The sequence below is a fragment of the Phyllostomus hastatus genome, unplaced genomic scaffold (genome assembly GCF_019186645.2).
Source record: "Phyllostomus hastatus isolate PE091 unplaced genomic scaffold, TTU_PhHast_1.1 phas_contig_34, whole genome shotgun sequence".
NCBI lineage: Eukaryota > Metazoa > Chordata > Mammalia > Chiroptera > Phyllostomidae > Phyllostomus > Phyllostomus hastatus.
In genome coordinates, this window is record NW_025333857.1 from 60,900,165 (window position 1) to 60,926,619 (window position 26,455).

Here is a 26,455-nt window from a genome sequence, read left to right on the forward strand (position 1 = left end):
TTCGCGTGTGGGTGGACATTTGGGTTGTTGCAGTTTGGAGCTGGTACAAACACAGCTGCTGTGAACACTTCAGTGTGTGTCTTTGTACGGACCAGTGCTGTCATTTCTCTTAGGTAAATGCCTGGGAGTGGCATGGCTGGATCATACGGTAGGTAGGTTTAATTTGTAAGAAATAGCCAAATTGTTTTCAAAGCAGTTATGCCATTTTACATTCTAACCGGCAGTGTACTTCTTTTTGCAGGTAATGTCCTTGTCTAATTTGGCTATCAGGGTATTGCGGGCCTTATAGGAGTTGAAAAGAGAATTCCCTGAGTGCAGTGTCAGTTAGGTTGCAATGATGGATAATACCGTTCAAATCTCTTCACCTTTTTAGGCTTAAAAAAAAAAAGGCTTGTTCTGTCAAATGCTGAGAGAGGAGAGGTAAAAGCTACAACTTTCATTGTGGATTTGCTCTTTCTCCCTTTAATTCTACCAGGTTCTGATTCATGTATTTTGTAGCTTTTGTTTTTAGGTGCACATACTTGGGATCGTTACGTCTTGATGAATTGATCTTTTTAAAATTGTGCAGTGCCCTTTATATATTGGGTGATACCCATTGTCTGAAATCTACATTATCTGATATTAGTATAGCCACTGCAGCTTTCTTAGGATTAGTGTTTGTGTGGTGTATCTCTTTTCATTCTTTTCTTTCAATCTATATGTTTTTATACTTGAAGTGCATCCATGTAGCTGATTTCTACTCCTTCATCCTAAGAAAGGCATGTTCCCTGCCTTTTAAAGACTCTTTTAAAAACGTAATTTATTTATTTATTTACTTATTTTATTTTTTAGAGAAAGGGGAAGAGAGGGAAAACCAGAAGGAGAGAGACATAGATGGGTTGCCTCTTGCACACCCCCAACCGGGAACCTGGCCCACAACCCAGGCATGTGCCCTGACCAGGAATTGAACCTGCAACCTTTCAGTTTTGCAGGATGACGCCCAACCCATGGAGCCACACCAGCCAGGGCAATCCCTGCCTCTTATAAATGAAGTGTTTAATCCATTTACATTTAGTATATTTTGTGATATGGGTGGATTTAAGTTTACTATTTTCTTGTATTTCTGTTTGCTTCATTTCTTCTTGTTCATTTATTTGGTCTTGCCTTCTTTAATGTTAATCAAGAGTTGAAAACTTTTCCTCTCTTAGCTTTATGCCTATTCCTCTCTTTCTTTAGTGGTTGCTCTGTGGTATATGATGTGTATCTTAATGTATTGCCATCTGCCATGAGTTTATACAGCACGTCACACATAGTGTGAGAACCTTCTGTCAGTCCGTGGCCTCCCACTGCTCCCCCCGTCCTTCATGCCGCTCTTACACTGGACCAGCAAGTGCTCCGTCGCGCAGGCGCACTGCTGCACGTGGGCTCACACGTGAAGTCTAAGTTGCAAACCCAGCGGTTACTCTTTTTGGCTTTCACCAGTCAATTATTTGTTACAGTCATTAAGAAATGAGAAAATGCTTTTTATATGTACTCACATACTTACTATTTTCTGTACTTTCCTTTGTATAAACCTTAATTTCCTCTATTATCATTTTCCTTTATTCCCCAAAGAACTTTCTGTAACATTTCTTACATTGTAGGTCTGTTGGTGAAAGATATTCTTAACTAAAGATGTTATTATTTCACCGTTTGAAGGACCTCTTCTCTGGATATGAAATTCTGGGTTGAGACTTTTTTCCAGCATCTTACACATGTCATTCATTTATACGCTGGTGTATGTTGTGTCTCGTGAGGAATCAAAGGTCATTCTTATTGTTACTCTGTACTGAATATATCTTCTTCTCTGGGTTATTTTAAATATTCTTATATATTACTGGTTTTAGTAATTTGACTACGGGTGTGCAGTTTTCTTTGGGGTTATCTTGCATGGGGTTCCTTGGGCTTCCTGGGTCAGTGGGTTGAAATTTTTCATCAAGGAAAATTTCCCATTGGCATTTCTATAAGTACTTTTCTTCTCCCAATTTCTCTTTCATCTCCTGTTGAGACTTTATTTATTTGTAAGTTAGATGGTCAGATGATGCTTAAGATCAGCTAAAGCTCTGTCCAGGGTTTCAGCCTCGTTTTCCCTCCGTGTTTCACTTTGGATCGCTTCAAGCACCCTGTCTGCAAGTTCACTGATCTCTTCTCCTCTGGTGTCTTCATTTTTTCATCAGCAATATCCATCGAGTGAATTTTTCATTTCCACTGTCATATTTCTCATTTCTGTAACTTGCATCTGGTTCCTCTTTATATCATTTCTCTCTTCATTACGTTCATGTTATCCTTTAAATCTTTGAGTGTATTTGTAATAATGGCTGCTTTGAGGTCCTTGTCTGCAAACTCCGTTATCCCTGTCATCATTTCCTTACGTTTCTGTTGACTGTTTTTCTTCCCTCTTTAGTATATCACTCACATTTTCCTGCTTCACTGGATGAATATTTGTATTTATTCTGTGCTGCACATTGTGGATACAGTGTTGTCGAGTGCCTGGGTTCTGTTATCTTTCTTTGAAAAATGTTGAATTTTGCTCTAGCAGGCAGTTAATACAGATTGCCTTGATATTTCAAAGGCTTGTTTTTAAGCTGTGTTGGTGCAGGTATGGAGTATAAGAGCCCCTTCTGACGCACAGTTTAACTTTCCAGTTTTAGTTACCTACAGTCAGTCATGGTGTAAAAATATTACATGGTGCCCTGGCTGGTGTGGCTCAGTGGACTGAGTGCCCGCTGGTGGACCAAAAGTTCGCGAGTTCAATTCCTGCCAGGGCATGCAAGAAGCAACTGATGGATGTTTCTCTTGCACATTGATGTTTCTCTTTCTTTCTCCCTCCATTCCTCTGTCTCCAAAAAGTAAATAAAAATCATTTTAAAAAGGAAATATCAAATAGAAGATTCCAGAAATAAGTAATTAATTAACACGTTGGAGGTTGTGCAGGGTTCCGAGGAGTGTGATGGAACCCCGTGCTGTCCTGCCCCAGCCCTCCCCTAGTGTGGACCCCTCTTTGGCCCAGCTCATCCGTGCTGTGTGACTGTCCAGCCCTTAGCAGCCCTCTCGGCTGTCAGATCAACCGTCACATTGTCACAGGGCTTGTTCCAGAGCAGCTTGTGTTAATAATGGCCCCACGTGCATTCACATAGACTTTATTACAGTGTACTGTGACAACCGTTCTATTTTACTATTCTTGTTGCTGCTCTCTTAGTGTGCCTGATTTAAACATTAAAATTCATCATAAATATGTATGCATAGCAAAAAACATAGTATTATCTCAGATTCATTGCTATCCACTGGGGGTCCTGGAATGTGTCCCCTGTGGATAAGGGGGGGCCCACTGCAGTCCTCAAGCTAGGGTTAAAATAATCCTCCTAAGGCACGGCCCTTCTGGGTCTCAGCCGAGTGCCCAAGTTATTCAGCGGCGCCTTCTCTCTGGCAGGTAGAAACTCACGCATCCTCTGACCTTGTGCGGCCCCCGGTGGCTGTCAGCAGCCGGGCTGTGCAGAGCCTCTCTGCACACATCAGTTTGGCATTCAGCCAAAGACTTCAGGGGGTGCCTCTGCACATTTCTGGAGGGTTTTTTTGTTGGTGGTGTTTTTTTTGTTTTGTTTTTTGTCTGATTCTCTCTTTTGTGTTATTCTGCCCTGCGGCTTCCGGCCATCTTAGAAGCCCTGACTCTGACCACCGCCTCCTCCATTCAGGGCAGTTAAAGAGCCCCCACTGCGCTTCACCTCCGGGCTGTGGCCCGCGACCTCTCTCCAGGCAGAGAGCAGGAGTGGTCGTAGAGGTCGAGGGAGGTCGTCTTTCAGGATGCATGGTCCTGCCCTTCCTTCTGTTCAGGGTCTGAAAACTGTCGTTTCATGTATTTCGTCCAGCTTCACAGGTGAATTTGGAGGCGAGCTAGTCCTACACCAGTTGCTCCTCCAGGGCCAGAAATGTAAGGTCCCCACTTCTCTTCCGAAGACTAAAATCCGTGAGGCGGGTTTCCCAAACTCCCTTGCGTCTCGTCTCCCACTCACTTCCACCAGCCTTGGAGGAAGCCATTCCCGTGTGCTGCAGATTCACTCTACCCCTCCCACCCAGCAGAGGTTTCAGGGAGGGCCCCCCACAACCCCGCCACCGTGCCTCTTCTCCATCTTGGTGGCATGGTTAATACTCTTCTGTGGATGCTTATATTCTCTGAACTTTTGCTTCAGATAAACTTTGAACTTTACGGAAAGGAGGGACCACTATGTTCTCTTATTTTTAAATATCTCCTATGTGCAAATATCTCATTTTTTTTCTTACAAGAGCCATCAGCAGGTCTGTCTGAAACTCTTCCTTTCTTGGTGAAAGCTCCGATGGGAATTCTAGCCTGATAATGTTCCCTGTGAGAAGGCCAGCAGATGGTGCAAACTGTGGAGTGAAATGAGTTAGGAGCCTGGGAAATCCATCCTGGCTCAACCCCAAACTGTTGTGTGCCCCCTGGAGGGGTGCCTGTACCCCTTGGAGCTTCTGCACCCCTGTCTGCCGTACCCCTTGGGGCCAGTGGGAGGAGAACCTGTGGGATGGGCTTCCCTCGAGGAGAAGCTGGGAAAGGTCCTAGGCTCCCAGACGTTTTCTGTGGACCGAGGAGAGGTTTCAACCCTGGAGCAGGGGGGTCTGTGGCACTAGAGGCCACTTCCTCGGCCAGCTCCCAGGGCTCTTGGGGACTGAGAGCGTGACCCTCTCAGGTACCGCCCCCGGGTGGGAGCCACCGGACGATCCAGACACGGGCTCTGAGTGCTCACATCCGGAGGTCTCCCCGACTCCACGCTTCGTGGCCGCGAAGACCCAGACGAACCAGTCGGGGAAAAAAGCTTCGGCCTCCGTGGTCCGATGCTCCACCCTCTTGCACCGCACCCCTCCAGCCACCCAAACCCAGACGTTCCGCACTCCGAATTCGGGATCTCCGGCGAGCAAGGCAACTGCAGGTACCGACGGCCTGTGTCACCCCACAGTTCCTCTGCTCCCCGCCCTCCACCTGCCTGCCACAGCTGTGCCCAGGGTCATTGTTCCTTTGCAAGAGCAAGAGTGGGGGTCCCATAGTTCTCTGGGGCGAATCTGGGTCCAGGCTGTGCCTCTGGCTGGCCGTGACCACGACGAGCCCCCTAACCTCTCTGAGTCTGAGTTTTCTTATCCTAAATCAGAGGGCTGTACAAGATGGTTTGCAAACTTGGTTTTTTTAAACAGGAGAATATTTTTTTCCAAGTTATGGCCTACGGTGTTTTCAAAAAATGTTTCTAATTACTTGCCAACATTTGAACCTTAGGAGATTTTGTGTAAAACTTGATTCTAGCAGACATTGACAAGTCAGATCTGGCCGTTCAGGGCCCACGTTCCTGCAGGGCAACAATCGGCTTGGGGCTGAGCCACAGCTGCCTCCTTCCATAGAGCATGTGCTCTCCAATTCTCCACAGTCCCCACCACTCCCTCCTGCCTACCCAACACAGTAGCCGTGTGGCAGGTGTCATTTCTCATCGTGGTCACACTGTTGTCTGTCTCACATCCAGCCCAGTCCATCCATTTATGTCACCTGCCTGGACCCCGCCACCCCGTGGCCTGAGTTTGCATCCCCCAGCCTCTATGAACACGTTTCTACCAAGAGCTGTTCTCTTGGGAGCAGAGTGGCTGACCTGGAGCTCTGCTCCCTCGGCGTCTCTCTACCGAGCACTGCCCGTGAAATCTCTCCATGAGCCCTAGCCCAGCAGGAAGCCAGCAGGTGCAAGCTCCAGTGTTTCTGGGTCCATGCAGAGAGGGGCTCAGACCCCAGAAGGGTGAACAGGCAGTAATAGGTCCACACCGCATTTCTCCCAGGAAAGCTGATAAGATGCATCATGTGCCAAGTATCAGTTATCAGGAATCCTGATTCATAACTGAATGGAGCGAGCCTTGGGCTGCACGTCTGGACGTGGGGGGTGTAGGGTAGACTGCCAGTGGGGTCCTCCTGGAACCACAGGCTTTTCTGTTGCTTTCAGGTGGCCCACAGCCCTCCATTAAACGTCCAGGTGATCAGACGGAGTTCAGCGAACCAGTCGACTGGACTGGGGACACAGCCAAGGGACTAGTTGTGTCTGTTGTTACTCTTTGGTTCAGGGGGACACTGTTGCACAAGGATGTGGTTCTTGAAAATGTTGAAGATAAGCTTATTATGCTTAGATGTCCCAGAAGGAGAGTAAGGACCTTGAATGTAATGGATTTCCAGGTACTGTGTTGAGAAGAGCCAATAGCCATTAGATTTTTCTAGAAACAGATGGCTCATCATCATGGGCTCACTGGTGGTCGATGTTGGCTCAACTATATAATGGGCTCGTGGCTTTCAGATGTTGCTTTTTACTCCTGTCCTTCTGGGAGCCTTCACATCTGTAGTTTCTGCAGGGAACTGCCTGGAAGGGGCTGTGTGGCCTGTGCCAGCTCTTGGACCTCGGTGTCCCCGCGTAAGCGTCCAGCAAGCCGCAGGACTTGCTTCTAGCTGCCTCTACGGGACCTGGAAGATCTGGGGCCGGGGGCTCACACCTGGGCTTACCGGGTTGCAAGCAGGAACCTGCTTGGTGGAGCTGCCCGTCATCACCTCCCTCCTCACGCTGGAGCAGGCAGCCCCTCCTGTGCAGGCATGCGGGCCTGTGCGTGGGACCCCGCCTGCAGCGTAGCCCCACTGGTTTGCGGCCGGAGGTGCCTGTGGCGGGGAGAGCTGATGAAAATTTGCATTATGAACCGATGAACAAGAAACTAATTATAACCTCGGTGGTCCTAAGTTCTACCAGTTCGTCGGTTAGGCTGCATGAAAACCCTCCGCAGAGGGGCCAGCCTTTCCCCGCACACACGAGGATCAAGATGGAGAAAGGGTTCGCTTGGGAAAAGGAAACGTCTGCCTTGAGAAGGGAGTCTCCTCCTTGTGCCGTCTTAGAGGGTTACGGCATGTTCAGCCCCAGGAACCCACCAACCTCACGTTCCTCTTTTTTTTTTTTTCCATCTGTAAAGTGGAAGCGACAGCATGGACCTCATAGAGCTATTGGGAGGATTAAGGGGGAGAACATGGCAACAGCACCTGGCATGTAGTAGGTGCTCAGTAAATGAGCACCCCCGCCCTTTCCCCTAGGCCAGTTGAAAGATGACTCCTTGAAGGCAGCACACATGCAGCTCTCAGCCCACGTGCTCTGGAGACACGTTTCGGGGAGAGGGCTGGAAGACAGTGTCGTCTTAGAGGTGGTATGGGCCTCCTTGGTCAAAAGGAGTTGGCAACAGGAGGCGTGGCTGCAGAGGGGGTGGGGCTTTGAGCAGGACCTGTGGGAGCCCCTCTGGCGTCCTGTCCCACCACCCCAGTGACCGCCCAGAGCCCCGGCCCCCACAGTCAGTGCTTAGTGCTTGCCCTGCTGCCATGGGGGCAGTGGACTGGGCGACGGGCATTTCCCAAATTGGGTTCCTGAAATAGCCATTTTTCAAGGGATATTAAGGAATCTGATAATGAAAAAATAGGCTTCAGCGGCTGCATTCATTTGGGAAGTCTGGGGTAAAGGAAGAAGCGAAATGGGTGTCTCTTCAGTTGAACTTCTCGGGGCCTTCGACACCCTCATGCAAGTTGTTTCCCTAACGAGGGGGCTGTGTCGGCTGCTCATCCCAAAGTGGCTTGTTCCGGAAGCCCTTTTCTCCCGGAGCGTCCAGGGCCCCCATTGTGCCACGAGCTGCTTGGAAAAGCCGAGTCCCCTTCTAGCGTGGATGTTCTGTTTCAGTACCTTCTGCAGCTAGGGGAGGGGTGGGCACTAAACTGGTGTTTTCCCACTGGTTGGGCGCCATCTCTGCATTCCACGGTTTCCAGGCAGTGCCTGGGAGAAGGCAAGTCACTAAGGAGAGGCCACCTGTAAGCGGAGATGCCCGAGAAATCACTCAGGAGCGAGTCCCTTTCCCAGTGAACTCGGGTCGGACCTCACCTGCTCCCTTGGCCTCCCGGGGCGTGGGGCTGCCCCCACTCTGCCTGGCTTGCCTTCTCTCCAGGGCGCCCCCTTGCCATCCGGGGACCACTTGGCATGCGGAGCTGGACTAGCTGTCTGGCCCCTCCACCCCCAGCTCTGCCAGGAGATGGTCTGTCACCTGCCTGCTCTGTTGTGGGGCTGAGAGAGCAGAATGGGGCATGGGGACTGGTGGGGGGCAGGCCTAAATTCCTCAGTGTCACAGACGTGGCTCCCCACGGGCCAATGGTGAGTGACCTAGGCCCATGTTCCGCCTGCTCTCTCGGCTGGATTTCATCTGTGTGCTCCTGGACAGGTCACCCACACATCCATCCCCCATGCCTGGACCTCCGCCCCTCTGGGCACTGTCAGGGGTCTCCTGGGGCCCTCACAAGGTATCGGGCAACTCAGCTGAGCTTGAGGAGCCGGGAGTCCTGGTTCAGGGCCCTGGCCCTCCCCAGACCAGAGGTTGAGTGGCGCCAGGTGCCTCAGCCTCAGAGCAGCCTCTGGCCTGCTGCCCCCACCTTTGAACCTGGTGCTGGTCAGTCACCCTCGTTCTCTCTCGCTCTCTCCTGTCCCCAACCAGCAGAAAGCGCTTTCAGTCGGAGAGTAGAAAGCAAAGCACAAAACCACTTTGAAGAGACGAATAGCAGTTCCCAAAACTCCAGCGGTGAGTGTGCCCCGTGACAGGTGTCCTGTGCGGAGAGGCCGCTGTCACCATCTGCTCCCACCCGCAGTGGCGGCGGCAGGCGCTCTGTGGGCTGGGGGTCTCCTCGGGGCACGGTGGTGGTGTTGGGAGGAGGCCAGGGCTGGGCAGAAGCCTCCCAGGGGCCTTTTCTTCCAGGGACATCCCTCCGGGCCTCAGGGGCCTGCCGAGGACTGTGGCCCCTCCTTGTCTCTTCCCCACGGAGAGAGGAACTCCCCTTCCCCATGGTCTGCAACATCTGCTCACATGGTCTTGGGCCCAAAAGAGCCATTTCTATGTTTTTAGTGTAAATATTGTAGCCAGTTTTGTTCCAGGAAGGGCAAAGGGGGTTCAGTAGAGAGAGCAGTGGCCTAATAGCCTGAGGCCCTGAGTTCTGGCCCCCGCTTTGCACCAGGGGCCATCCAAGGGTTCCCTTCCAGCCTCCACCAGGCGAAGGTTTGCCTGAGGTTCATGGTGGTGTTTTGGCGCCCCCTGGTGGCTGCCTGCCTGTGACCCAAGCAAGGCTGTGAGTGCATTAGAACAGAGCAGCCGAAGGCCACTCTCCCCAAACAGAGCTAGATCAGCCTGGCGGGTCCATAGGTGGTCACCAGCAGCCTTTGTCCGAGAAAGGCTCAGCAAGGTGGTCTGCACAGTGACAGCCAGGGCAGGAAGGGAAAAGAATTCTGACACCGGCCATATTAAAGTAACACACACACTCTTACATAGTTGAAGTTTCATACGTTATAGTAGGCTTCAGCTTGTGCCGGCCTGTCCTGGGCCCTGCTTGGGTCTAGACAAGGGATGGACACAGCCTGAATGTCCATCAGGGGTTTATGAAACAGTCGGAAGCACAGACCTGAATGGGGAGGCTTCTGTGCAAGAATGGGAGCTGCAGCTTCCACCTGCAGCCGAGGTTCCGACCTCAGCTCTGCCGCCTGTGAGCTGGCGACGTGGGCCAGCCTTGTCATTCCTCCTCCGCTGCAGAGTGGGGGCAGCGAACCTGGCCCTGCACTGGCGGACATTCGGGGAGTGTCCCGCACAGATTACGTACCACTCATGTGGTGGCATGTTTCTTTTCTTCTCTTTTTTTTTTTTTTAAAGTAAATCAAGTGGTTTGATGGGTGCCCTGAGCAAGGGAGTGAGGTGTGCTGTGGAGCCCCAAGAAAGCTGACATGATCCCTTAAACTGGAGAGAGCACACTGACTTTTCCAAGCTCCTTCACGCTTCTGAGAAACGTACCCCAGCAGCATCCCCAAGAGGAGCTGTGCCCCAGGCCACACGGGAACGAGCAGCAGCAGGACTGGAACTGCGGTCTCCCGGAGCCTTTGCCCAGCCAGCCAGGCTGCACCCCCCGCCCCTCCTCCCCCCAGAGCTGATACTCAGAATCGGGAACCCCAGTGTAGAGGGCAGCCACCACTTACTGAGCGCTTACTATGTGCCTGGCACGTGTTCAGAACTGTTTGTGTCTTACCTGTTTTCATTTTTACCCCAGCCCCGGGAGGAGGGTCGGGTCAGTGTTGTGTTTACTTTCTGGATGAGGAAAAAGGCTCAGGAGCAGTGGCTTGTGGGCCCAGGTCCCCAGCTTGTACCTGGTGGAGCCAGAATTCCAGCCTCGTCCATCCAGCCCCTCTGCTGCCTCCTGCTGAGGCTCTCCGACACCACCAGGAACGTGGGGGACGTCCCGGCAGGCAGAAGCCCTCAGAAGCACAGCCCTCACTGGGGCTGCCCTGCTGTTGGGTGCCAGACACCCCCGTTCAGTGCCAGGACCTAGAAGTAGCTTCCTGTCCTGAAGCAGGCAGCCCCCACCCCACGTGGCCATTTCTCATTAGACTCTGTGGGCTCAGGTTTGGAGAGTTGAGTGTGTCCTAGAGGAGTGGCCCTGGCAGATCTTGCTCAGCCCCATGTCCCAGCACCCTTCCCCCTCCCCCGGCTGTGAGCCTGGCTCAGGTGCCCCCGTCCTCAGAGGGCCCCATCTGGCTCACCACTTACTAAACACGGAAGCAGTGACAGTCATCTCAGAGCACCAGAGCTGGAAGAGACTTAGCTAAACTGTTTCTCTTTTGCAGAAACTGCAAGTCCCCTGATTTCCAATACTTTCCCTCTCCTACAGAGTAAGTGGCGGTCCCACCGGGGGGCTGGAGAGGGCGAGGCAGGGCAGGGAGTGAACTCAGTGACCACCTGCTCTCAGGGCCTCCCCAGAGCATCTGACCTTGGGCCGCCCTCCCAGGCAGGCAGGGCAGGAGGAGGGTCCGGCGCGGGCGGGTGGAGGAGTTTGGATGGGGGGCGAGGCCGAGCCCTGCCGGTGGCAGCCTGCCTCTGCCCTTGGCCCTGGCAGGAACACAGACCTCCCAGCTCCTGCTCACCACAGCAGCCTCAGGAGACCGCCTCTGAGCCCCGCGTCAGCCGTCCTCTTCCTCTCTCTGCCTTTTTCTCCTGTGCACCCCTCTCCTTCCTCATCTCTGCTGGGCACTCAGTCACGTACCGGGGACAGAGACGAGAGGTCAAGGCCCACGGGCGCCCTCACTCCTGTTCCTGTATGCTCCGATCCTCCCTGCCCTCCGCCCTCCACTCTCCGCCTCTCCTCTTCTCCGCATCTTATCCTCCATCTTGCTTTCTGTGGCTTCCTCCACGTCTGACTCTGTCCTCTCCTTTCTTCTTCCCTGCCTTTCCTCTGCGTCCACCGCCTTGTTTTTAGTTCATTCACCCATTCATGGGTTCCCTCAGCGAACAGTGACGTCCGTGTGCTTCCACAGGCAGACAGATGCGCTGTGGAACCCGTAAGACACGGTCTCTGCCCGAGGGGGCGCCCGGTCCCTCCTCCAGCCCATCCCCACTGCCCAGAACAGTGCCTGGCACACAGTAAGCACTCAATAAATGGCTGCCTGACTGCGTTAGACGGTCTCTGTATCTGCACGTCCCCCTCTCTCCATCGATCCAATCCGTCCTGCCCCGAGCCGCCCCCCTCACTAGTCAGGGACAGGGGCATGTCAGGCTGGGCCCAGTGCCCCAGTGTGTATGTGGGTTCCCAGTTCCAAGTCTGCCCGCAGCCCAGCAGGGAAGGCGTCCGGGGTGGTTCTGCCTCTCAGACGGCGACTTCCTCTCTCCCCGCAGAACCCTACACATGCGGCGCCTGCGGGATCCAGTTCCAGTTCTACAACAACCTGCTGGAGCACATGCAGTCCCACGCAGGTGAGAGCCGGCAGCCCGCCCCGCCCCGCCTCCGCCCTGCGAAAGGCAGAGGTGGCAGAGCCAGCCTGAGGGCCCCGGGGAAGGCCACCCCTTCCCAGGGAAAGCTCACAGGACACGGGATCTGTCCTCAGGGAGCCCTGGTCAATCCACTATAACACGAGGTGGGGTCTCTGTGTGCTCTGGGGGGACAGCGGCCTCGCAGGGAGCACAGAGAGTGGGCCCGGAGCTGAAGAAGGCCTCTGGGAGGTCGTGGCTCCTGGCTTGAGCCCAAAGGCCAAAGAGGAGCTGACCGGGAAAGAGACCCAAAGGGGCACACGGAGCATCATGGTCTGAGACCAGGGTGAGCAGAGGCGGGAGGGTGAGCGGGGAGGCCCGAGCCCCGTCTTGGCACAGAGGTGTCAGTCACCAGCCAGGAGGGCCGGGGAAAGCACAGGTGTCTACGCCCCGGCCCGACCTTTGGATGCCATACATCTGGTCTAGGGCGGCAGGACTTGCCTTTCTGAAGAGCCCTCAGCTGCGCCGCTGCCCTAGCCCAGGGGCCAAGCTTGGAGAGCCGCTGCTGCGGAGCCAGAGGGCGCAGTTCACTGTCCAGACCGCCTTTGTATATGCTGTTCTGCCATCTCTTCAGCTTGCAGTGTGAACGCCCTCACTCTGGGCCACCCTGCCTTCAAACCCATACCTCTGATTTGGGGGTTTCGTCACAGTAGCACCCCATGGCTAGTCTAATTTCTGTGTTAGCCAGGGAGATGCTATTTGCTATAACAGATGAATGCCCAATTCCCAGTGTTTGCCATAAACACGTATTTCTCAGCCGCATCACCGCCTAGCACGAGTGGCCCGGCTGGGTGGCCTTCCACCTGGCGAATCAGGGACCCAGGCTCCTTCCTGGTGTGGCTCCTCCCTCCCCTGGGTCGTCAGAACCCTCTCCCTGTAACCAGTGTGCAGGGAGAGAAGCACGCTTTCCTCTTTACCACTTTAAATGACAAGTGACACGTGTCTCAGTTGCTCAAGTTCCAGGGGCAGGAACAATGCCCAGAGCCACTACCCAGGGAAGGGAAACAGGAATCTGGGGGAGGCAGCTAGCTGCCCCTGGCACCCTCCCTCAGTAGTCCCTGGAGGCACTGGAAATGAATGGTGGTAGTGGTAGCTGCTGGAAATGAATTCAGTAGTGGTAGCTGCTGTTGTCCCTGCTGCTTTGATTATTATTGCCTGTAACTCTTTTCGGTCTACAAATCTCACACAGTTGACTAGCACAGAGTAGTACAGCACTAGGGTCTCTTTCAGGCTAGGTGCTGTTCTATTAGTGTAACCTCTCTGCACTCATTTTTCATCCATTCATTCATCTGGTCATTCATTCAGCATGTATTTATTGGGTGTCTGATGTACACTAGGCACCAATTCACATGGCTTTGGGAAGCCTGTTATTTATTTTCTAATGGACTTGTTCAAATCAGGACGGAGTTGGATGGCAGCCAAGACTGGAGCCCCGTGCTCTGGTGAGCCTCCATGGCCTGTGGCCACGGGCAGGAAACTTTGTCCCCCTTCTCTGAGCGTCTCCATCACTAACACCAGAGCACATAAGCCTGCCATCTCCAGCCGCCCTCCTCACACCCGAGGATTCCTTTTCATGTACCGAACCACCCACTCGCCTTTGCCAGCAACCCTCCTGCACCAGCAAAGGCCTGGAGTGCCAGCACGGGACACTTAGATTTGACCTCATGAGGCGGCGTGTCAGCAGGTGGAAGGCTGGCTGGTCAGGGACTGCTGCCAGAGACGCCCACACCCCAGCTCCCTCTTGCCTCCTCCAAAACCCCAGCCCTGCACCTGCTGCTCCACCAGCCAGCATAGGGAAGCTGAGGCCAATTAGGGAAGCATCTGGGTGCCTGGGCTTCCACATCCCTCAGGCAGTTGGGCAGAGGCCATTAAAATGCAAATGAAGGCTGCACCTCCTGGTGGCCCCACCTCCCCAGCATCTCCCCTTGTTTTCCACGAAGGGCTTTGGGCTGCTTTGTTCTGGTCCAGTGCAGGCAGAGAATACGGGAGGCAATCCAGCGCGGAGCCAGGCTGATGCCCAGCCCGGATGAGTCGGGATTAAAGGATTGACTCCATACAGAGAAATTAAACGTCATGATCTGCGCAGTGCACAGCGCTGCTGATAAGGGGATCAGCCTCGAGTAACACCAATCTCATTAAGAGGCTACTGACTGGCACAGGGTAATTCCCACTAATAAACTCCCTCTGTGTGCTGTGGGAAACCCTGTCTCGCCTCTCGTAACAGTCCAGGGGGCCGTGTTGGCAGTGACGATGCGGAGACCGCCAGCCTTCGGAGAGCAAGTAGTCTGTGCCAGATGTGGTTATCCCATCCGACCCCCTGAACGGGCCCGTCAGCGAGCTGACATCATCCCACTGTACAGATGAGGACACTGAGGCTCAGGGAAGGGAATCACTGGTACAGAGTAGCACCACTGTGGACGTGGTTGCAGCTCCTCCTTGGTGCCCGGATTCAGTCTGAAAGTCTTACACACATTAGCTCACTTAATCCTCAAACGGCCCTCTGAGTTGTGTCCACATCAGCTTTACTTTACAGATAAGGAAACTGAGGCACAGAATGGCTGCGTAACTGGCCCAAGACTTTGCAGTCACGATGTTAGGCCAGGACCCAGGAGACCCTTTCCATAACCGCCCTCTTCAGCTGGATAAACTGCTAGGCAGGGCGGGGGTCCCCTCAGAGATCATTCCTCCCAGGCCCTTTTAAAGGGACACTGAGGAGGACCTCAGCCAGGAGAGGCGTGGGGACTTTCCCAGGACCCCCACTAAGAGGCATGGGGACCCCCAGGCAGCAGACAGGTGGGCATTTGCAGTTTGAGGACTTCGGAAAGGCCACACCTGATTTCTAAGCTCTCAGAACCACTTTCTGTCTCAGGGCCCGAGTCCTCTCGCCTGTAAAGGGGGCTGACCAGCACTCTCTGCAGGCTGGCTGCGGGTTCTGGAGATGATGCGTGATGTAGTCGGGGCTGTGGCACATTCTAGGCTGAGACCGGACAAGAGCTGGCTCCTCTTTCTCCATCCCCTGCCAGGAACAGCCGCCGCCTCCTGCCTGCCTGGGTCCCTCCCAGGGAGACAGCCTTTAATCCAGCTCTGCGTCCCCCTGGGCCCTGTGCTCTGCTCTTTCCCTCTTTATCTCCTGTTAGGCCTGCCAGCAATTGTGTTAACTTCTGTGTGATGGCTTCCTTTTCCCCTTGGTGGAAATGAGGCCTCACACGCATGAAGTCCGTGTGTGAGGAGGAGCTCCAGGATCTGGAGCCGGGCCTCAGTCCCAGAGGCCACGTGTGCCGTCACCCACCACCACGCTCCAGCTCTCGTCCGGCCGCCCGCAGGCCTCTCACACCTTAGGGTGACGTACTCTCCCCGTTGTGCCCGCAGCGGACAACGAGAACAACATCGCCTCCAACCAGTCCCGGTCGCCCCCCGCTGTCGTGGAGGAGAAGTGGAAACCCCAGGCCCAGAGGAACAGCGCCAACAACGGTAGGTCTCTCCCAAGCCTGCCCCACGCACCCGCAGACCCTGCTCTGCGTGTTCCTTCCGCCCCTCATCCCACCCTCTGTGCCTCCTATGGTGACGGAAGACCACGTGTAACAGCTTCCAAAGGGTGTTCACACCTGCGACCCCGCTGGTGTGAATTACGACCTTGTGGGATGGGCAGAGGAGGCCCGGGGAGAGGAGATGACCCGTTTGTGGGCCGAGCGCAGAGTAGTGACAGAATCAGAACTGGAATCCGCTCTCACAGTGTCTTTTGCCTGCTCCTGCCTGACATTGTGGCATCACATGGTTTATTCACTAGAGATCCCTTTATTCGAGGCCATTGCTATAAGAAGGAAATGGCTAGACTAGGTGACTTCCAAAGTCTAGGTGTTTGGCACGTGCAGCAAGCATGTTGCACACATACCACCATTTCTATTCCCATGCCCGTGGCAGGCACTACTAATCAATCAATCATAGAATGTTATTCTCGAGAGACTTACGAAATGAAGTTGGTTCAGAATTGCTCATACTAGATGCTTAGAGTATTAGGCTGCTGCCAGGCCAAGGAACCTCAAATGCCAGGGTTAATCCCATCTCTCCTTGTGTCCTCTGCCAGCCACGACCACTGGTTTGACATCCAACAGCATGATCCCCGAGAAGGAGCGGCAGAACATCGCAGAGCGGCTGCTGCGGGTGATGTGCGCCGACCTGGGCGCGCTGAGCGTGGTAAGCGGGAAGGAGTTCCTGAAATTGGCCCAGACGCTGGTGGATAGTGGTGCCCGATACGGGGCCTTCTCGGTCACTGAGATCCTGGGCAACTTCAACACGCTGGCGCTGAAGCACCTGCCGCGCATGTACAACCAGGTGAAGGTGAAGGTGACGTGTGCCTTGGGCAGCAACGCCTGCCTGGGCATCGGCGTCACCTGTCACTCCCAGAGTGTCGGCCCCGACTCCTGCTACATCCTCACCGCCTACCAGGCCGAGGGCAACCACATCAAGAGCTATGTGCTGGGTGTGAAGGGAGCGGACATCCGCGACAGCGGCGACCTGGTGCACCACTGGGTGCAGAACGTGCTGTCCGAGTTTGTGATGTCGGAGATCAGGACAGTGTACGTGACGGACTGCCGGGTGAGCGCGTCTGCCTTCTCCAAGGCCGGCATGTGCCTGCGCTGCTCAGCCTGTGCCTTGAACTCGGTGGTGCAGAGCGTGCTGAGCAAGCGGACGCTGCAGGCCCGCAGCATGCACGAGGTCATCGAGCTGCTCAATGTGTGCGAGGACCTGGCGGGCTCCACGGGCCTCGCCAAGGAGACCTTCGGGTCGCTGGAGGAGACCTCGCCACCGCCCTGCTGGAACTCGGTCACCGACTCGCTGCTGCTGGTGCACGAGCGCTACGAGCAGATCTGTGAGTTCTACAGCAGGGCCAAGAAGATGAACCTCATCCAGAGCCTCAACAAGCACCTGCTCAGCAACCTGGCGGCCATCCTGACACCGGTGAAGCAGGCGGTCATCGAGCTGAGCAACGAGAGCCAGCCCACCCTGCAGCTGGTGCTGCCCACCTACGTCAGGCTGGAGAAGCTGTTCACGGCCAAGGCCAATGACGCAGGCACCGTCAGCAAGCTCTGCCACCTCTTCCTGGAAGCCCTCAAGGAGAACTTCAAGGTGCACCCAGCGCATAAGGTGGCCATGATCCTGGACCCACAGCAGAAGCTGCGGCCTGTCCCGCCCTATCAGCATGAGGAAATCATCGGCAAGGTGTGCGAGCTCATCAACGAGGTTAAGGAGTCCTGGACCGAGGAGGCTGACTTTGAACCCGCCGCCAAGAAGCCCCGCTCCGCCACTGGTGAGAACCCCACAGCTCAGGAAGACGATCGGCTGGGGAAGAACGAAGTGTACGATTACCTGCAGGAGCCCCTCTTCCAGGCCACCCCTGATCTCTTCCAGTACTGGTCGTGCGTCACCCAGAAGCACACGAAACTGGCCAAGCTGGCCTTCTGGCTCCTCGCCGTGCCGGCCGTGGGGGCCAGGAGCGGGTGTGTGAATATGTGTGAACAGGCCCTTCTGATCAAACGGAGGCGACTGCTCAGTCCAGAAGATATGAACAAACTCATGTTTCTGAAATCCAACATGCTTTAAGACGTTACTTCCGAACAAAAGAAGAGAAAAAGAGAAGAGAACGGTAGGGAAAAAAAATACACAACACTGTCGCAAACAAAGACAAGGAATTTAAGTTCTAAACACTGTGGACCTCATTATAAATGCCCCCTGGAAACTTAAGTGCTTTTTTCAGTGTGTGTGTGCATGTGTGTGCACACGCGTGCCCCTGTGCGGGCGTGTCCAAGCGCACGTACCGTGGGTGCCGGCGTGGGGCTCTTTGCTCATCGGCATGGCCACAGAAGCTTCACACATGCGCGCGCACACACACTACCCTGGTGCAGGTGCACACGCCCGCTCATGGGCGTGTGTGCATTAAACTGGGCGTGTCAGGAAAGCTGAGTGTTTGGGAAAGAGGGAGAACGCTTCACCTCCCTTTCTCAGCGAGGGGCTTTTAAGACTCCGTTTTCAGGTGTGCAGATTGGTAGAACGCTGATGTTGCAACATGTTCAGGCAGCTGAGATCTGAAGTGACTTGACGCTCTCTGTCCCTCACCCTGTGGTTCCCCCCCCCTTTCCCTTCAGGCCCCGCCCCCGGCCCCTCCCACCCTAATGTGCCCCGCCCCTCCCCAGCTGCCACTCTCCAGACTGCATCAGATGGACGGTTTCTGCACTGGACTTTGTTCTCATTCACCTTCAGGGCATTGAGCTGCTGCCTCAGGGGCACCTTGGGTGTCCCAGGGCGGCCGCCTTAGAAACACCTCTCTCTCCCCGCAGAGCAGGAAAGGAGACTTTAAGAATAGAAAGCTGACTTTTGGCTTTTTAATGTAAGAGGGGAAAAAAAGACATATTTCAGAGAAGTATTAATGCTGTCTCCACTCTTTAATATTTTCTCCTAACTTTTTAGCAGTTTTTACCTTTTTGTTTTGTTTCGTTTTGGTTTGTTTTGTTCCTTCAAATTTAATTTAGACTCTGCTAGGAGGCACTGAATGTCTATAACTTATATGTTGAAGATTTTTTTTTTTATTGCCCTTTTTGTTCCTCAAGTCGCACTGTAAACTAGCTCATCTCAGTGGTATATTCTCTCTCCTAAGGTTTTTATTAGCCTTCCCTGTACAGTCCAGTTTCCGTGTATTTGAACGGCAAAGACCATGAACTAGTCTGTGCTGTTTGGAGACCAGGAGTGGGGGCTGGGGCCACAGGCTCCGCAGGGGTGAGGTCCAGGGGAAGCCGCGGGGAAGCACGTGGCTTCGGAGTTCTGAGTGCGAGAGGAAGCACCGCCCTCCTGGCTCACTGCGTCTGGTACTGCGAATGTCTGATTTCTATACCCAGAGTGCATTACACTACTCGCCGCATCACTGACACTTCCAGCTCTGCAGGGACTCCCGAGTCGATCCCTGTTCACGTCTGTCACGCCTCAGACCCACGGCCTCCCCTCCCTCCCCAGGACCCCAGGTGGTTCCGACGGTTCCATGACCCGCAGCCCTGGGGCCCCCACATGAGCCCCAGCCCTCCCTCCAGGACAATAGTTGAGCATGGTGCCTTGCGGGCCAAATGATTGATGTCTTGAGGGTGGAATAGCATCCGGCCACTTGAACTTGATGCTGTGAAAGAGGTCCTTAGGCTTTTCTCTCCTTGAGCAATTTGGTTTCCATACACTCAGTCCAAATGCTGAGGGTACGGCCTCTCCCCTTCCCCAGAGGTGGTTCCTTCGGGATCAGTGATCAACCCCCGGACCCCACCTCTCTGTGAATAAAGTGCTGGTGGTCTCACGCCTGCCGGTGTCCGTGGCTGTGGCACAGAGATGGTCACACGGCGGGCTTCAGGCTGAGGAAGACCACCACTGCGGGGGGGCTGTTCACAAAGGCACATTCTACCATCCCTTCCTAATAATAAGGCATTACTCAACTGCGAGATACCTCGACTACAAAAAGCACTGTACAACAGTCCTCTCCCCCCCGGCCCGCGGCCGGTGGGGAAGCGAAGTTGGTGAGAAAACACTGTCCCCGGGGGCCCAACCTGCTCACTCTGCCTCGTGAGAACCGACGCTCCGAGTCTGGGACATGCTGCAGCGCATTCATTCGAGTGGGCCGTTCCCACGTTCTCTCCAGCACCCCGTGGTCTCAGCAGCCACCCTCCACTTCCTCTCCCGGAGAAGCTCCTCTCCTGGGGAGGAGACGTGTTTCCTCTACAACATTTCCAGCTGGGGTCACGCCATCAGAGGAGCCTCCATTCCAACTGGACAGTCACCTAATGTCACTGCCTACAGTGCATCGGCAGACCTCGGCCAGGCCTGTGGGGGCCTTCCAGAAGGCGGCTGCAGGCTTGCTGGGGAGTGACAGATGCCTACGGCTAACGGTTCCTCCAGCTTCGCTTTGCTGCTGGGGACAGGCCCATGGCGAGGCACTGGAACCACACCGGGAGGTACCCCAGCCGCTCCCTTCGTGTGGTCGGTGGGACCAGCCTTGGAGCCCGTCCTCCCTCTGCTTGGAGCTAAGCTAAGCTGGTGCCGCCCCGCTTGAGGGCCAGGTAGTTAGAAAACAGGCATTTCTTTTTCTCGTAAAGCCATCAGAGACCGAGTCCAGATGTGCATTTAGAACCTTCTTTGGAACGTGGGATGTCTGCCCTCCAGGGTGAAAATTGGAGTAAGTCTCACTTGAATTCCAGATCTCTTAAGTCATAGGTGTCAGCTCCTGTTCTGTTTTTCCACTCCACCTCAGTTTGGTCCTTAAGATGGTTTTGGTGTCCGAGGACAGGCACGGTGCCACTGGGTCCTCTGACAGCCGTCTCCTGGGGCCGCCTCAGCCCAATGCGGTAACAAGGTGGCAGGTAGCCATTCGCCTCTCACACCCTCTGGTTCCCCAGAAACTCGCGTTGCCAACAGGAAAGACTGTGCCTCGCGGGCAGTTCCCGTAGCGCAGGTCCTGCCCAGCCGGCAGCTTAACCACCCAAAGATCTCCCAGGCCCAGACACTGGCCCCCTGATTTACAGCAATATCCACCTTGTTGCAATTCTGTTTCAGCCAAAGGACTGAGGTAGACCCTTCCACTTCGTCTCCAGGCACTCAGCCTGGCAGGGCCCTACGGGAGGGTTTTGTCTTCTGCTTCCTACTTCGGGGACTGCTGTAGGACTGTCCGCCACAGGCCCGTGGCAGCTGATGACCAGAAACCATGTCTGTCACATCCTGGGTGGCTCCAGGTGTTGGCCAGCCGACTTGGACACGACTCTAATCAAGCCATGTGATTCCCAGGACAGAACAGGTCTTCGCTCTGTCATGCACAGACCCAAGAGGAGCCTGCAGGGGCTTGGCCCCTCATCTGAGATCAGTTGGCTTCACCACGAAAGCCCAGGACCATGCCTTGTGGGTGGTCCCTCGAACTTGGAGCAGCCCAGGGGTCTCGGCTCCACCGAGAACAGTGGTGCCATCCTAGGTGTCTCGGGTGGATGCCCCTGGCCTGGCACCACTCTGCCTTCCCTGTGCCTAGGCCAGCCAGCCCACCTGACAGCCTCATGCTTGGCATTCAGGGAGTGGCTGTTGGCTGGGAAAAGGGTTTGATGGCGCATTGGGAAGTTACGGGGCTCCAGAGTTCCAGGGAGGAATATTTGCTTTCCACCAGGTCCAGAGGCTGCCGGAGTTCTCTCCTTCAGTTGGTCTTTTCCTGCACTTTCAAGAAATACCAGAGAAATGGTACATGGCACGTTTGTGAAGCTGAACTTCTGTCTTTCGGAGTTCTCCATGCTTGCAGGTGGCCACCTGCTTCCTCCTGGACTTGGACAAGGCCCCTTGGAGAGGGGACACCTGGGGAGACGTCAAGGACACAGCGCGCACCCTCTGGGCTCCACAGGTTCACAAGCGAGGTTTGAAACAAAGCCGGGATGGGGATGGAGAAGGGCAGCCCTGGAGAAATGGCCCAGGCGGGGATGGGACCTGGATGTTGTCATCATGAGGGGTGTGCCTGCAGAGGCAGGAAGAGGAAGTACACAGGGCACGGTGGGCAGCCTCCAGCCCCCTGGAGCTGGAGTGGGTTCACAGCTATGCCCTTGTGTTGGGAAGCGCCTGGCATCAGTGTCCCTGGGATGTACCTGAAGGAGGGCTCCTAGACAGGCTGCTGCTTTAGACAGGACCCAGAGGCTAAGTAAGGCTCAGGCTGTCCCCTGGAGACAGCAGAGGGGGGCTCCTGTCTCGGCCCTGCCCCAGCTCCCTGTGTCCACCCGGGCCAGTGGGAGAATTGGGATGGGGCTCGCCCCCCTCTTCACTGTGGCTAACGTTTGCTAGGCCAGTTATGGTGAACCAATGATACGGTGTTTTTCCTCCTCATGTTTCCCTCCCGGCTTCCCCTTTTCAGGGTTTTCTGGAGGATGATGTGGTTTTTCTTTGACTTTTGTTTGGGTCTGAGGATCGTAGTTGGTAGAAGCCAGTCTTTCCCAGAAGGGGCCCTGGGGTTTCTGTGTGAGAAGGCACCCACTCCCACCTGGATGAAGGTGAAGATCCTGTTCGTGTATTCATGGCCCCACTGCCATCACCACGGTGTCGCTTTAAAGATTCAACTCCTATACTGAGAAGGATCTGCGAGGTTTGCAGTTGGGCATCAGCATCAGTACCGTGAGGGTCCTACCCATCTAATGCGTCCCACTGGGCACCTTGACTCTTCAAACCAAAGTTCCTTTCAGGGGCGCAGCCCGGCCTTGACTGCAGCCTCAGGGGCCTGGGATCCCTGTGGCGCTTCCCAAAGTCCAGGTTGGCCGGAGACCTTGGGGTCTGAGACCAGCCGGAAGGAGGCATTCCTCCCACAACCCAGGTGCCAGCCAGCCCCTGCCCGGGGCCCTCCCTGCCGCCCAGCCAGGGCTGCCGGGTTCCCAGCCGGTGAGTGAGCTCGTAGACCGGCAAGGGGCTGACTCAGCAGCCAGGAGACAGAGGGACCTGCGGGGCCGAAGGCTCAGACCCACCGGGCGCACGTCCAGCAGGGCCGTTCAGATCCCAAGCATCAGGAAAACATTTTGTACAACCACCTGAAGCCGAAATATTTTTTAAAAAGTATAAATTATTTTCAGTTCTCTTCTGATCCTACCTTCTTTTCTGCACAACTTCCCATCGGTGATTCTTTCACATCAGGTAAATCTCGAGAAAGCCTTGGTGCCCCTCCCTCCCGAGCCCCGCCCCGTGACCACGTGCGTGCACCCCCACCCTTTTTCAGTAGTGAAGACGATCTCTAGGCAATACCATAGGCACATCGGACTGTGTCTCTCTCTTCGCGTGCAAGAAACTCAAAGTCATCTTAAAAAAAAATACAAAAAAAATTTACAAAAAAACAAACACAAAAAAATATCTTTTTTAGGCCAGAGTTTTCTACAGGTATTAATGAATATTTTTCTTAATCCTTATAAGTTTTATGTGTTTAATATTTCTTAATACCGGTAGCATTAATTTATACTTTTGTAGCAACACAATATTTTTATAAACAGCCAGTGCTTGGCTCAAGTCTCCACGAGGGGTTTATGCAGGGCCGTCTTGGGACCCTGTGTACCATGTACTGTATTAAAAAAAAAAGTTACCTAGTGTCACCCTTGCTGTGTTAATTAAGAGAAGGCGTCGTTGGCGGTCTCCCGCGTCAGTGTGGATCCCACAACTCCACCAGGAGTCATTGCGGGGGGGTTAAGTTGATGGTTCTTGTGTGACGTGTGAGCCCCCGAGACCAAACTTGAGGGTTTATTTAAGGGTTTTCTGTTTGTCCTTTGGGTTTTTCATTTTGCTTTGTTTGGGTACCGTTTCTCCATTTACAGCCAAATCTTGGTGGTGTTTCAAACTTTGACTGATGTCAAATGGAGGAAAGGGACAGAAGAAGGAAAGATTTTTACAAAGTAATAAAATTTAAAACTGAGCTGTTTAAATGTTGCTGTTTTTAACCGTTCTTGTCCAAAAGTGGGACATTCCCAGGGAGAAGAGGAAGGTTCCACTTGGTTCCTTAAGTCGCCAAAAGCCCCAGCCCACAATTCAGAACCCCTCTACCCCATGAGTTCTCGCAACATTGTTTCCCAGTCGGCCGATGCCAAGGCAAAAAGACACCCTTTTAATGGTTAGAGAGGATCAGTTGCTTAAATGATTTCATGTCAGTGTTGTATTTATGGTTTTACAATAAAACGACCTTTAGGAAGATGGCAGTGTGTGGTGTTATTTCTTGGGTTTGGGGCTGGGCCATAACGTCCAGTTAGGAGCATCTGCTGGTGAGTAGAGATGGACCAGAGGCGGGCTCCCTGGGGGTGACCGCTGGAGTCCCTCCCCAGGGGCACGCTGAGGTCGGGGTTGCCAACCCCTCTGAGCGAGTCGCCTACCTCCTGCACCAGACGCAGCAGCTCAGCCAGTGTCTGATACAGGGCAGCGGGATGTGGACAAGGGGGGGCATGGTCCCCACAGGCCTGGCTCCTGGAGCATCACCGTTCCATGGGAGAAAGGGCGGACGTCACCTGAGTCCCACAGACCCAGTGCCTGAGGGACACGTCTGAGCCCACCTTGCCTGGCGCTCCTTCCTGTGCCTCTTGTGTGTGGTGTCCGTTTCCTGGGGAGGAGTGTCTGCAGCTTTGCCAGGTTCCTGATGGCGGCTGCGCGTGTGCTCCCTGTGAACTGCAGGGACCCGCCCTGGTGGACTCGTCGCCCCGCGGGTCTTGTCCAGAGCCTCGCATGTCAGACCTGGGCACCGCAGTGCTTTGCCTGGGTCCTGCCAAAGGCACGTCAGACGAAAGACGCCCCTGGAAGGTGAGCGGAGGCCTGAGTGGGGAGGGAGGGGTGCCAGCCCCTCCTAAACCAGGCCTGCTGCGGCAAGAACTCCATTCATGGTGTCCAGGTGATGGGGTGCCAGCACCCAGGGCCTCACTGCACCCTCCTGTCTCCCACCAGACCCAGGCTGCTCTCCTCGGAGAGGGTTCCTTGGTCAGCGGGACAAATTCCATCACGTTGCACTCGAGAAGGCGCAGATGGGCTCGGGCGGGGCACCAGCCCTGCCCTCCAAACCGCCCTCCTGTGGGCATCTCCTGCTGTTCTGTACACCGCATGGGCATTCCTGAGTGAGCCACTGACATGTAACCCAGGAGTTCCTGTTGGTCTCAAACAGAAGTCCGGGCAGAGTCCTACTGTGGCGGACAATCCACAATCCACCTACTGTGGCCAACCTCAGAGCATCACAGATGAGGCCCAGGCCCGGCCCGGAGCCTTCATCCAGCCGAAGGCCCAGCCTGTGGGTTTGGAAGTTTAAAATAGGACATGCACTAACCAGCCACATCTGTTGTGTGTCGGGCAAGAGTGTGACCACTCAGGTCAGGAGAGTCTTCAGGGCAGCCGCTTGCTGAGGACCAGTCTGGGCCTTCTGCAGTGGACACCGAGGCTCTGGACCTGGGGTCATGGGTGTGCTCCCACCCCTACTGCACCCCTGAGGGGTAAAGTCGGGGTCCAAGGGAAGTTTTTGTGGGGAAGGTCTTGGTAAGTGTCATGGAGACAAGTGTCTCTGGGCTGGGTGGGGCTGCGGGCTGCGGACAGGGTGCAGGCCCAGGACTGCCGAAACTTACATCACTTTTCTAGAGAATCGAGAACCCCAGCCCAGTTTTTTAGCGGGGAACTCAGAACCGTGGAAAACCCCTCCTGAGCCCCACACCATCCAGTGGCTGCCCAGCACACCTGTGGCTCGAGCCCTCTGCTTGAAGCATTTGTTCTTCAGGTCACTTCAGAAGAGCCCTCTGCAGAGGGGCACCTCCACACTGCCCTGGGTGGCTCTGGTGTGCGAGGCATATGTGGACGGGAGCCAGGCGTGGTGCCGTTTGTTAGGTCCAGGCTGGGGAGCCTGTCTCTCACCCCACCCTCCCGCCCTGTGCCTGGACCCCACGCACTTCTGCCCAGACAGTCCTGGCCATGACCCCAGATGTGTCTCAGGACAGTCCTCTCTCCACGCTCTAGACTTCGGAGGAGACAGAGGGAGGGGGGACTTTATGTGTTCTGACCAAGGGGGGTGTAAGCTTTCTACACCCGAATGCTTCCTTCTGGGTTTATCCCCTCCACTGAAAAGGATGCGGAATGTCCTGCCTTCTTCCTTTTTGGTGGGTCTCTTAAGCAGATGGGCTAATGGTGCGGGCAGGACCCCTGGCTGAATTCGCCCCCAGCCCTGGTCAGCCCATGGAGAAGAGGCGCTGGCCCCGCCTGGGTTTCTGCTGCCCCGGTCAGCTCTCCAGGTCGGGACACACGCTGGGCTTGCCTCCCAGCAGCAGCCGCATCCAGCTGGGCTCCGGGTGGGTGAAGCGCGCAAGAAGTGTTTATAAATCGGATGTTTGTATATTCGCCGTGTCTGAACTGGAGGCTGTTGGAGTTGCGTTCTTGGGCCAGGTCATTGCCTGAAACCCCTCGGACTGCCTGCCAGTCCTGAGAGGAGGGGAAGCCAGCCAGACCGAGGGCTGCTGGCTCTGGTCCAGGGCCCTGCTGGTCGTCAAGGACATGGTGATCATTCTCCTTCTAGGGCAAGGGCAGAGTGAGGATCCCAGGAGACGGGAACTAGGGCCTGGTGGGGAAACGGCCTGAGGCGTTTCAGTTTCCAGCAGGTGGTGCTAAGGACGCAGCTGTGGCCGAAGTAAAGCGTTGGAGGGGGTTCCATGGGACAAAGGATGGGAATTATTTCAGGCACTGACCTCCTTGGGCACCCCCGGGTACAATTATCCTGACCCTGGCTCGCTGGTGACCTGGTCAAACCTCTCCCAGAAACAAGTACCCAGCATTTTCCCCTCTTTTCTAGCTTTACCAAAACAAAGCAACCCTCTTTTATACTACTTTCAAGCAAATAGAACTGTGATTTATGCTTCATAATTTGCATAGCCAATTTCACGTCTGGAAGATGGTTCTATTACATCCCCAGCACACACAGTTTTCACTCCTGGGGAGGCTCTGTCGCTCATGCCCCGCTCCAGCTTTGTCTCCCCGTCCCCTTACACTTCCGGTGACAACCAACAGTCAGGACATGGAA

The 26,455-nt window shown here is 54.8% G+C and overlaps 1 protein-coding gene across 13 annotated transcripts in view; it reads left to right on the plus strand.

Moving 5' to 3' along the window:
- Positions 1–20,639, plus strand: part of ZNF618 (zinc finger protein 618) — a 164,643-nt gene extending 144,004 nt beyond the window's left edge. For 3 of the 13 annotated variants that reach the window (XM_045840104.1, XM_045840108.1, XM_045840112.1), the window contains 6 exons: positions 4,722–4,961; positions 8,560–8,643; positions 10,725–10,769; positions 11,770–11,847; positions 15,271–15,372; positions 15,986–20,639. In XM_045840104.1, coding sequence (XP_045696060.1) covers positions 4,722–4,961; positions 8,560–8,643; positions 10,725–10,769; positions 11,770–11,847; positions 15,271–15,372; positions 15,986–17,502 — 2,066 coding nt within the window. In that variant the 3' untranslated portion in view covers positions 17,503–20,639. The remainder of the gene's footprint in view (positions 1–4,721; positions 4,962–8,559; positions 8,644–10,724; positions 10,770–11,769; positions 11,848–15,270; positions 15,373–15,985) is intronic. The other 10 variants (XM_045840106.1, XM_045840109.1, XM_045840107.1 and 7 more) reach the window with 7 other exon arrangements.
- Positions 20,640–26,455: the final 5,816 nt, after the last annotated feature.